The 12900-nt window shown below is 41.6% G+C and overlaps 1 protein-coding gene across 1 annotated transcript in view; it reads left to right on the forward strand.

Annotated features, from left to right (window-relative positions):
• The window catches only part of LAMB4 (laminin subunit beta 4), a 98802-nt gene that overhangs the window by 70948 nt on the left and 14954 nt on the right, over positions 1-12900 (forward strand). Inside the window, exons 25-28 of the mRNA XM_047097118.1 lie at positions 2981-3141; positions 6112-6317; positions 6932-7093; positions 11314-11458. Coding sequence (XP_046953074.1) covers positions 2981-3141; positions 6112-6317; positions 6932-7093; positions 11314-11458 — 674 coding nt within the window. The remainder of the gene's footprint in view (positions 1-2980; positions 3142-6111; positions 6318-6931; positions 7094-11313; positions 11459-12900) is intronic.

Below are 12900 nucleotides of genomic sequence, written 5' to 3' on the forward strand. Positions count from 1 at the left end.
CCCGAGTCCATTTGTCGCCATATCCTCTGTGGCTGCTTTCCCAGGACCATGGCAGAGTAGAGTAGTTGTGACAGAGACTAATGGCCCCCAAGGCTTAAAATGTTTACTATCTGGACCTTTGCAGAAAAAAGTTTGCCAAGTGCTCTGGGCAAAACCGGGAGGCATTGGATATAGTTTCTGCCCTTTCCTGAGCATATAGTCTACTAAGAAACCAGAAGGATTGTGCTTATATAGCAAACTGTCCCCTGCCCCCCACAGAAGGTCCTGGATTGAGGAAGAGTTGAAGCTGAAGAGTTTGTGTTACATAAAACACAGGTGGAAGTAAAAGGCCATTCATTATCACCAGGCACAAATCCCAGAAGTAGATGGTAATTGCTTAAAAGTTAACACAGGGAAGAGGGCAGGCGCCTGGGTGGCTCCGTCTGTTAAGTATCCAGCTCAGGTCACGATCTCACCGATCTCACCATTTGTGGGATTGAGCTCCGCTCCACGTCCGGCTCTGTGCTGACAGTGTGGAACTTGCTCAGGGTTTGCAGGAGTTTTGCTCTCCCTCTCTCTCTGCCCCTCCCCCACTCACACACGCGCATGTGCATGTGCACTCTCTCTCTCAAAACAAAGTTGCAGAAGGAAGAAGATACAGTCCCCCCAGACAGTTCAGAGGAAGGGCCATGCAGCTAAGGGGCCCAGGGAAGTCACGTGGCCAGGTCAAGCTGGCAGGTGAGAACCGACACATCCAGAGTCTTGTAAGGACCGTTGTCCCACGGGATTAGGGCCCTGGGTCCCCAGATCTCCCCACTTTTCAAGAGATGTCAGACATCCAGATTTTTATGGACATGTACCCACTTTAAAATATAGCCAGCTCACCCAACAGTGCTTTTAAAACACACCGTATAGGGGCGCCTGGTTGGCTCAGTCGGTTAAGTCTCCGACTTCGGCTCAGGTCATGATCTCACAATTTGTGAGTTCGAGCCCCACGTCGGGCTCTGTGCTGACAGCTCAGAGCCTGGAGCCTGTTTCAGATTCTGTGTCTCCCTCTCTGTTTCTGCCCCTCCCCTGCTCACGCTCTGTCTCAAAAATAAATAAACATTAAATAATAATCATTATAAATAAAAAGTACCATATAGGCCAAATAAATGTGTCTTGAGAATGCGCTTTGCCCACGGACCACCGGTTTGTGGTTATAGCAAATGGCAAACGAAGTGGAACTGAGAAAGCAGAATGAGCCAATCCACAGTGCACATGCTGAACAGAGACTACAAGAACCCCCCTCCCCCGCCCCACCCCAGTAGAGCAGAAGAGAGCAAGAGAAGCAGGAGTCCCAGGGCCAGGCCTGGAGTGATGAGGAAATCAGTGAGCATTGATGAGCATCAGTGAGCATGCCTGCCCTCTCCTGCTCCGCCTGCTGAGCTCCTATTCCTCGTTAGCAACCACCAAAACACCACCTCCTCCTGGACGCCTTCCGTGATTTCTTCAGAAAAAGACATACGTTTCCTTCTCCATCCTTCCACCTCTTTGTACTTCATTGGCCATTGCCTCGCGGAGGGACCCCCGACAGCAGAGGCCACCCTCTCCCAGCTGATGTTCTCCAGGCTGGGTTTAGTTCTACAGAAGAGGTCGGCTGGGCAAATTGCAAAGGAAGGGGGAGGGGAGGACAGGGAACCCAGGGCGTCATGGGTATAGATTCCATGACTGAAATCACTTACTGCTGTGTGGCCGTGGACAAGTTATTTAGCTTCTCCAACCTTCTGTTTCTTCATCAACAAAAAGGGGATACAGTCTCTATTTCAAGGTTTCTTGTGAGAATTACTCAGACAAGCCACTTAGCTCGATGACTGATGCATTATAAGTGCTTCAAGAGTACTAATTATAATAGTAACTACATTGTATTGCACTGTTATTGTTGTTATTATTATTATTATTATTATTATCATTAGCCTGGTGAATTGTAGTCCTGACAGTTGGCCCCCGAAGGAAAAGTCTGTAAATTAGAAGGGAGAGTTAGAGCAGAAAATGCTCGGAAACGTTAGCTAATGCTTGGCACTTCCACGGAGATAAATTAGCACCGTGGATTCATATTGTAATTTTCCTCAACTGTGCTTTTCAAGATTTACACTGAATTTCCTGATCACGAGGGATGTGTAGCAATTATTCACTTGAACCCACTGTGGGTGCTGAACCCAGTAATTGAAGTGGAACCAATATGTGTGCCATTGAGAAGAAGGTGAGGAGAATGAATGTACCGAGGGTACTCACAACAAGGAAACCTCCTTGTCACTCATGGGAATTAAAAATTAAGACCTTTGGGTGGCTTAGTCAGTTAAGCATAGAGTCTTGATTTCAGCTCAGTCATGATCTCACAGTTCAGGAGTTTGAGCCCCACATCGGGCTCTGCACTGACAGCACAGAGCCTGCTTGGGATTCTCTCTCTCTGTCTCTCTGTCTCTCTCCCTCTCTCTCTCTGCACGCCCCCCTCAAAACAAATAAATAAATGTAAAAAAAAAAGTTGAGACCTTGTACAGAAGTGGTACTAGAAGGAACCTGGCTGCAAGCAAGATTTATTCTAAAGATAGAACTGGTTTTTACCGCAGGCTGGGTGAGGACTTCTGTGCTGAAAACTGAATGTAGATTGGATCTCATTGATTTAAATGAACCATGTCTGAATACCTGTTTTTGAAACCCAAAGTGAAGGGAGGCAGAAACAGTATAAACAGTTGAAATTGAAAGATTCAAAGCCTTTGTTCTACTAGACCTTGTATGCTGATCTTATTTTGAGTGAGTGCTGAAACAGTCCAGGCAGCTGAATTGGCAACAAAGAGGTAAACCATAAACAGAGCTATAAGCTGTCAAACAACACATCAGGGAAGAGGGATGCATTCTAACCATGAGGCTACCTAATAATGAGGGCAATTTTTAGGTGTTTTTCACTGATCTATCAAAAGTAACACAAGCTTTGCTACGTTTACTCTCATTTTGCCTCTAGGGAACAAATCATGCAGCTAAGTCTGCAACTGAAAGCAGTACATGAATTTCAAGATCTGAAAGAAACAATGGTAAGAATGAAGAACGAGGCAGACCTCTTACTTGAAGATCTTCGGAAAGAAATTGATTTGCGCTCCCGGGCCCATACTGCAAACATCATGGGTAAGAGAGAAAATGCACATCAACGTTTATGGACAAAGGTTGATGAAATCCATAGCGCATTCCATTAGTGAATCACCCTGTGCTCATTGCCATAGTGTCTGAGCACTTTAGGATGTGAAAACACACCCATTAAAGGTATTATTTGCACATGAGTATTTTGACTTTGTAAACCTGGCAGAGCTTGGGTAGCATTTGCTGAAAATAATGAGTAGAGCTAGCAATGTGTGATACTCCATTTCCAGCAACCAGAAAGGCAAAGGCATATGAGGCCAAAAGGACTTCAGCGAACGTTTCTCGTAAGACCTTTGTAGAGATTTGGAGTCTTGTAATGTACTAAAAGCCCTTAATTCATTTTATGCTGTTAAAATGAACGGGAACCACGCCAGAGCCAAGATTGACTTGGAGGCAAAATGGAACACAAAAGCAAAACTTGGATTAGTTCATGTCCTGATCTCTGATGAGATCCCCATTTTACATCTAGAAACAGATAACTTGTCACTAATGGGAGAGGCAGCCCTGAACGCCTGCTCCCCTAACCCACCTAATGGAGAGGCAAAGAGAAAATGTGCACGAAGCACATCTCAAGGCAAAGTCGTCGGGAGCGTCTCCTTACCCTGCCTGCATGCTCCAGGTTTTCATCTGATCTCCACCTGAAAGAGAATCATGACCCTCATGGAAGGTCTAAATTTAGTGAAGTAACTACGGATGGTGCTCAATAAACTCTCTGAAGAGTAAGGGATTTGGTCTGATTCCTATCTGGAAGAAGGTGCCCATTGAAAGGATTGAAAATGCATCAGTGGATTGCTGGGACACGTATACTCTGGCGAGGGCGGGGGTGGGGGGGGAGGGCGTGCGTTGGGGGGTGGGTAATTTCCCAACTCGGGACAGCTGTTGTGGAAGGCAGGCCACTCGCGATCATCTCACCCTGTTGCAAAGCAAGCAGACCAAGCCCCAGCACCTCAAGCCTGAGCCCTGTGGGAGTTCCCAGAGGTTGCCCCCAGAGTGGAGGGGTGCCAGCTTTAGAACTAGACCCTGATGTTCCAAAACCAACTTGTCCCTCCACAGACATCAGTGATGCCCAGAAAGCCTTGGCTCTTCCCTCAGAGTCAAAGGAAGAACCGTGAGACTCGGAGAAAGGACATTTCAACTGTCGCCATCCAGATTGCCACCTCAGAACCGTTGATGGCACGAAAGATCTGGACCGGCATCTAGGAATCCACACGCAGACAGAGAGACAGAGTGTAGATTAGGCTGTGAGGACAGTGTCCATCTCAGGGGAAACTGAAGCCTGCTCAGCCCCTCCCAGTGTCCCCCAGAGTCAGGGCTCTGTGCCTTGTGGTCACCTGCCCAGGACCCGGCCAGCGGAGCGGCCTCTGTCCGGAACATGCCGGATGAAGGTAGTCTGGACCTTTTTTCTACTGTGGACTCCTGGCAATTTTATGAAGCTTCTGGACCTTTCCCAGAATGTTTTGAAATGTAGCAAAATCACCCTGAGCTCTATTTCAGTACAATTTCAAAAAGAAAATGCCTCCGCGGTCACCGGAGCCAAATAGGAGAACACTGCCTCCAGGTTAATCCTCTCAAGCTCACAATCCAGCAGCAATTCCTGAAGCTTCCTCGGGACACCTGACCGTGTGCAGGGCAGTAGAGATGGGGCAGGGAGAAGGGCGAGTTCTTGCCCTGAGTTACTCCGGTCTAGTGGGGAGGACAGGCATGGAAGCAGCCCCAAACAGCGACAAGACTGTATTACAGCATCTTCAAGCCACGCTGGGAACAGAGCAGGGGGGAACAGAATTAATTCTCGCTGGGTTTACTGGGAAAGGCTCTGGGAAATAGGCGACCTCTGACTTGGAGTTCACAAATGAAGATAAAGTTTGCCAGAGAAATAAAGGCAGAAAAGCATCTCAAGCAATAGGAAGGTGTGGTTGTCTCATGCCCAAATTATGGTTGTGTAGGGAGTCAAGATCAGGACCCTGCCCCTCAATGTTCCTAAAATAAAGAGTTATAATTTCAAGTCCTGCTACACTGTCATTTGCAGTAAAACGTACCATATCCCTTTCATGAATTTGTATTTTACGGTAAGTATGGAAAATACAGGGATGTGCTTAAGAACATAGTTTCTGGAATCAAACCACCTGGCTTCACATCCTGATGTTCTCTCTTACTGTCAGCGAGACCTCAGACAAATAACTTACCTCATCAGAGCCTCATCTTCTCACTTGTAACATGGAGGGGAGGATCACACCAGTGCGACCTCACAGTGTTCTGTGAAGAGGAAGAAAGAACACTGACAGGAAGTGCAGGCACGTAGAAAGGACTCTGCCACGAGAGCCGTTGCCATCGGCCTCAACGTCAGGGGTCAAAGTGAAGTTTCGTTAGGAGACAGCCTCACCTGTTTGTTGACATATTGCTTGTGGCCGTTTCACTCTACAGTGGCAGAGGTGAAAAGCTGTGACAGACACGCGGTGGCCAGCAAGCCTAAAACATTTATTCCCTGGCCCTTTCCGGGACAAATTCGGCAACTCCTGTTCCATATGGTTAGGTAAACCGGGTTGGTTTCTCATGTCAGGGTTAGGTACTGATTAATACATAGCTAATACATTTGCGGAATACTTTACAGAGTGTTCTGGTATTATTTCACTTAATCCTCACAAATTACCATCAAACACAATCTAAGCAGTTGACGGATTTGCTCCAGGACAGACTCAGACCGGTTAAAGGTAAAGCCAACACTCACACCCATGTCTGCAAGATCAACCTCAGTGCTGTGTACCTATTCTATGGATATCTGTTTCACTATCTCTTATCCTTCCCCATTGGGTGGAAATTCAAGGAAGAGGATGGCAAATTTTTGTATTGACCTTTGAGACCAAGCCCATGGTCAAACTGTGGAAGGACGGTCTTGATAACCAGCATATAATTGCATTTGTCTTTGCAAAATTTATCTGACCTCAATTTGCATTAATATAGATCCCTCAGAGACTATCAAGAAGCATTATCAGAGGTCATCATCTGCTGAAAAGAAAATTACTGAAACCACTTCTATCATAAAAAACTCTGAAAAAACCAGGAATGACTTACATAGCATGTTTGATACGCTAAGCTCAAAAGAAAACTTGTCATTGGAAAAATTAAAGCAGATTACAGTCCCGGATATCCAAATACTGATTGAAAAGGTAAATATTCATGATGGTGTCGTAAAAGTGTTTGTAGTTTCTACTTGGTATACAGATCTCTTCAGTTGTATGTCCCCGTCTTACATTTTATTTTCTTATTTATGTTTTACAAGTGTGTAAATATAAATAACATATATACGCTCTGTTCTATAAGATAGAAACAATATAAATACATTTATTTATATTTTACTTTTTATATCCTAGGTCAAAGTTTGAGACAATTCAGAGTAAGACTGTGGCTTGATTTTAGTGTTTTATGTTTACTTATATTATTTGCTATTTCCACAATGGTACAGATTATGATCATTTCCTCCTCCCACTCTACTATAAGTAAAAGGTAATTTTTATTTAAAAAAATGAAATTAGTGAGAAATGCTAGGTATTTGACTGTTTCCCCCAAAACTCTCAGCATAAAAATGGCATTGATTGACACAATGCTGATAACAAAAGATTCAGATATTTAGGTACCTAGAAACATTTACTGGGTTGTATCCATGAACCACTGCTGAAGAAACACGTATGCATAGAGCAGTGCTTTGCCTCAGTGACCCAGTGGCATTAGAAAAAACTCTGCCAATATGTTGCTTTTCAACATAAATCATTTCTCCTGTGAGGTGTGTGGGGTACCAGGGGACATGCCGTGCGTGCTTCCGTCCTGTGGGGACCCCAGCTGCCGTGGCTCCTGGACCCTCTCCGGCCATGCGCTCCAGCAAGCTCAGGAAGCAGAGTCTGTGATTCATAATTTGAGCGACCAGGTTCAAGGTTGGAAGAATCAGGTAAATATGTCTTCTCTTGTTCTACTTGTAAAGCTGTAGCAGTCAAAAGAGACAAGCAAACTGTTTGAAATTTTTAAAACTGCCATTTAAGGGAAAGGACAGCTTCTAAATATTAGGTGTTCATATGCTTGGAAAGATAGGATTAAAAAGACAGATGAGTGTGGATGTAAATGTACATTTAGAAGTACGTGTGAATATTGATGTATTTTCTATTATGTATGTATTATCTGTACATGTGTAAATATATTTTTTATGTATGTGTGTATATTGTGTGTGTGTGACAAAGAAGTATATGCTTGTAGGACATAGACCTGTGTGGAATTTTCTCTTTTATAGCAAATACTACGTAGAAATGTGAAGACTTCTAGCCTTAAAGTTTTGAAAACTATAGATCCCTCAAGGTAAAGAAAAAATTTTATAAATTCAAGGGTATATTTGAAATTCTACTAAATATGCAAATTTTAATGTTCGAAGTTCATTTGAAACACTTTTTTAAATATTTGTTTATTTGAGAGAGCACACAAGCAAGGGAGGGGCAGAGAGAGAAGAGAGAGAGTGAGTCCCAAGCTGGCTCCTTACTGTCAGCACAGAGCCCTATGTAGGACTCAGTCTCACAGTCCGCAAGATCATGACCTGAGCCAAGATCAAGAGTCTGACACTTAACCAACCGAGACACCCAGGCAGCCCTGGAATTTAATTTTAGAAAATATTTTACTTTATTTAAAAACTTTTTTTTTAATGTTTACTTATTCTTGAGAGAGAGAGTGTGTGTGTGTGAGTGGGGGAGGGGCAGAGAGAGAGGGAGACACGGAATCCGAAGCAGGCTCCAGGCTCTGAGCTGTCGGCACAGAGCCAAACGCGGGGCTCGAGCTCATGGACTGTGAGATTATGACTTGAGCCAAAGTCAGATGCTTAACCGACTGAGCCACCCAGGTGTCCCCAAAAATATTTTTTTTTAATTTTTTTTTTCAACGTTCATTTGTTTTTGGGACAGAGAGAGACAGAGCATGAACGGGCGAGGGGCAGAGAGAGAGGGAGACACAGAATCGGAAACAGGCTCCAGGCTCTGAGCCATCAGCCCAGAGCCCGACGCGGGGCTCGAACTCACGGACCGCGAGATCGTGACCTGGCTGAAGTCGGACACTTAACCGACTGCGCCACCCAGGCGCCCCCCCCAAAAATATTTTAATAGGAATACACCCTTGGGCCTCGTACTCCTTCCCATGTTGAGAGATATGATGCAATCGTTTTAATATTTAAGTACCTGATAATTGAGTCTCTAATAATTTTAAATGTTTTCATTTATTTTTCCAGTCGTGTTGGTAAATGAGAGTAATATTTAATTGCTTAGTTTTCTTTAGGTTTCTTTTTGTGAATGCATTATGTTCATTTTGAAATGATGAATGCAATTTTAGGTATTCTGTGAGTACATTGGATTCATCTTGTAAACAAGATGACGATGTGTGGCCTCATTTGGTCTGTTTTTGATGATATACATAGAGTCTTTGATGAAGAGAAAAATCAAAGAGCTGAATTTTTTTTTACAATATAAGTTAAATATTATACCAGTTAGCATTCCTGTTTGTAAGCAACAGACACCAGCTCCTGAAAAACACAAAAAAGGAAGTGAACACAATTACTTCTGGGTCTCAGAATCGACAGAAGGACAGAGGAGCAAGCTTGAGAATGGACTGAGAGCCAAGGCTAAGTGTGTGTGTGTGTGCGTGAGATGAGTGTGCATACACACACATACACGTGCACTTGCACATGCACACACACACACACACACACACACACAGAACAACAGTCTCATTCTTGAGCCTCACCTGGATGAACCTGAGCCCTAGCTGACCCTAAGCCCTTGCTCCACATGCTCCAGAATCCCAAGTTCTGGAACAAGCCTCCGATGAGCCAAGCCGGAGGATATCCCTGCACATCCTAAATGTTGAAAATTTGTGTTTACATAGTCTAATTCTGCATTGCTATATAGTTTTCACTTATATGCTGTTCATCATTCTTTAACAAATGTTCACTGAGTACCTATTATGTGCGAGACATTTATCTAGGTGTTGGGAACACAGCAGTGAACTAACAAATACAAATCCTGGTGCTACATCCTGGTGGTTAAAATAATCTTCAATTGTTTAATGTAATTATTACACCTTAATTAAACTATTACACCTTACTGCCCCTTCTCAAAAACACAGAAATCTCACCCCGTTTATATAAGCCCTGTGTTCAGCTTTTACTTTTAAAAGATAGCCCCTGAGGGCACCTGGGTGGCTCAGTCAGTTAAGTGTCCATCTTTGGCTCAGGTCGTGATCTCACAGTTCGTGGGTTCAAGCCTCGCATCAGGCTCTGTGCTGACAGCTCGGAGCCTGGATCTTGCTTTGGATTCTGTGTCTCCCTCTCTCTCTGCCACCCTCCCATTCGTGCCTGTCTCTCTCAAAAATGAATAAACATTAAAAAAATAATAATTAAAAAAAAAGCCCTTGAAGTGTGTTTTAGCAGAATCTGGCTTAATCAGCACATACATGGAGAACTGAAAAGGATTGGGGCAGGGGTTTCGTGTTGATAAAATGGTGTGCTATTTTCCTCTTGATTAGAAGGGGGAAGAGTGCCAGAAAAGATTGTGAGAGAATTCTCAGGAGTCAATTGTGACAGGAGATGGATTGCAGAGAGATGTTTTAAGAGTGAAGTAATTTAGCAGTCTCTTTCTTTCTGAAAACAGCATCGACTAATCCACACAAGATTCCATCTCTATACTTTGGTGTTTTCCCGTCCAGAGCATTTATTTCTGGAATTCTCGTTTTACTCCTATGCATTCTTTCTTACTGCTAACCATTTTATTTATTTATTTTTATTGAGATACAATTGACACATAACATTGTATTAGTTTTAGGTGTATGACATATGGTTTGATAGATGTATATATTGCAAAACGATTAACATAGTAACTCTGACATCCAACACCTCACATAGTTACATATTTTTCTCGAGATGGGAACTTTTAAGATCTCTCTTAGCAATAGCTGACCATTTCAAGGTTTTCAAAGTTCTAGAGAATTAAGGAATAGCTCTCCACAAAGTGAAGATACATATCTTTTTTAATCATGGAAATATTTCTTTTCTCTTTCATCATTTGCCAATGACTGCAATTAAATCCTTTTCCACAAAAATCCAACAGCTCAAATTAAGCTGGCTCCTTTTGTGGGGAAATAAAGGGATATTTTTTTTTTCCTAATTGTGTTTGATCCTAATTAGCCCTACTTCTGTCACAATTAATTTATTCAGTACAGCTCAGCTTGCTGGTGATATTGTCCTATTGCTTTCTGTTGTTTTGTTTTTGTTTTTGTTTTTTTTCCTCTTTCTCTAATTTGTTGGAATCTCAAGAAAAGCCCAGGACCTTTCTCAAATCACATAATTAAGAATTTGCACTTCTGGGGGGGGGGGCAAGCCTTTTAGACCTATCATTTCTCCACCAAGTGTACAAAGTGTTGGGGATTTTTCTTTGTAGCCTGCTCTGAGTTCAAACTCATTTATTAAAAGGAGGAATGCTTTCTTTTTAGCTTTTAAATAAAGTACGTTATTTGAACTTGAGGAGTGTTGAGAAGAGTAACTATTTGAACTTACCTAAAAGAAAATGCTCAGTTTATTAAGCATAATGGCCACTGAAAGGAGTCCTAAGTGACTTGCTGATGATATAGAATGCAAAAGTCTCATGAAAACAGCATTTGAGTTTTACATTTGTGTCAGACAAAGTCATTAGTACTAGGTCAATATTGTTTTCAAATAGTAATGTTGCTCACTAGTAATGTTTTCAGAGAGAAATCACATTATTTTTTCTTTTTAAGATTTTATTTTGTAAGTAACCTCTACATCCAACCTGAGGCTTGAACTCACAACCCCAGGATCAAGGGCTGTGGGCTCTACCAACTGAGCCAGCCAGGCACCACCAGATAAATTCACGTTATTAAGAAAACATGATAATGAAAACAAATAATATCACCTTTTATTTTTTTTATTTTTTTTTCAATATATGAAATTTATTGTCAAATTGGTTTCCATAAAAGGAATCCTTTAAAATAAATCTTTTGTTTCATTATCTAGACTTCTATTTTGTTTTTAGTGAATTTCATTTGGGTCAGCTAAGTAATTAAACGTTACACAATGTGCGGAACTGTTGTATTTTTTCCCTTGTTGTTCTTTCCTTATTCCAGCTCAAAAATGTAAGCAAAGTGGCAGAAGTCTCCAAAAACAATGCCTTACAGCTGAGTGAGAAACTGAGGAATATGAAAAACCAAAGTGAATCTGAAGAAGAAAAAATGAGTCTTTTAATCAAACGACTGAAAAAGTTTTTGTCAGGTAATAAAATATATATATATATATATATATACACATACATATATAATTATATATATATGTATATATGGGGACTAGTTTTTGGTTTCTTTTCCTTTTCCTTTTCCTTTTTTTTTTAAATTTAATGTATACTCAAACAGCACAACCAATTCCAAATTACATTTAGTGGGAATGAAATGCATAAGTCGGAAACATGATGTACTCCTTGATTTAAAATTTCTTAATGAAAATAATCCCAAAATAGTACCTCTGCACCAAAAACATACGGCTCTCTGTATAAGAGCAATTTAGTAATAAAAATTTTTTAAAAATCTAGTTTTTAGTTAAAATTTCAAGCAACGATGGGGCGCCTGGGTGGCGCAGTCGGTTAAACGTCCGACTTCAGCCAGGTCACGATCTCGCGGTCCGTGAGTTCGAGCCCCGCGTCAGGCTCTGGGCTGATGGCTCAGAGCCTGGAACCTGTTTCTGATTCTGTGTCTCCCTCTCTCTCTGCCCCTCCCCCGTTCATGCTCTGTCTCTCTCTGTCCCAAAAATAAATAAACGTTGAAAAAAAAAAAATTTTTTTTTTTAAATTAAAAAAAAAAAAATTTCAAGCAACGAACTCGGTGTTTAAAGTTATATGTTTTGTTAAAGAAAAAAGTCTACTGTAATGATTCTATCAGATTCCCTAATGTTAGCAAAATCTGACATGATTTTCTCTGCTGACAGACTGTATTAGATCTGTTATGGACTATTTTCCAAGTTTCATAATGGTTCTCTGTGATTGACCAAAAGGAACTATTTGTGACTCATTATTGTTATAATTATGATTTTTATCCCTCATTGTACCTTATTTGGGGAGAAGTGTATTTTATTTTATTTTTTAGGAGATTATTTTAAACTATAGAGAATTATTAGTTGAAGATAAAAAAATCGCATGGTACAACTGAAAATTGACCTAAAACCTCGCACTCTGCAAGTAATGCAGTTCGGATACAACTCTACACAGAATTAATCTTAAGAGGCTTTCTTCTCTATCAACCATCTTCCAGATTCAATAATTTAATGCACCTCACGTGAATTAACTGACAACTGGGATGTCTGTTACAATCTTTGCAACCACTTTGTTCATCTGTTTCATATTTGTAAGAGACCCCTGTGGCCAATTATTTTTTCCATCTCAGTGTTTCTAGATATCAGATTAGCAGCCCTAGTCCTGATTTTCGAAATAAGAACAAAATTAGGCAGTACAAATAATCGGTGAAAATAATCAAAATAATCCGTAAAAATAAATGGGGGTGCAATGGTCCCTTGGATGATCGTTCAAAAACAAATTTGCTGTGAGTTAGCTAGATGGATTGCTATCGACCAGACACAGATCCAGGAACTGGTGGGATTGAGGAATGTGTTAGCTGTTTCTACAGACACGGGTCAATCCAGGCACGAAAACCAAAACTAAACCGAAC

This window comes from Lynx rufus, unplaced genomic scaffold, assembly GCF_022079265.1.
Source record: "Lynx rufus isolate CCGP_SWC_20201006 ecotype Redwood Valley unplaced genomic scaffold, mLynRuf1.p SCAF_4, whole genome shotgun sequence".
Classification (NCBI taxonomy): Eukaryota; Metazoa; Chordata; class Mammalia; order Carnivora; family Felidae; genus Lynx; species Lynx rufus.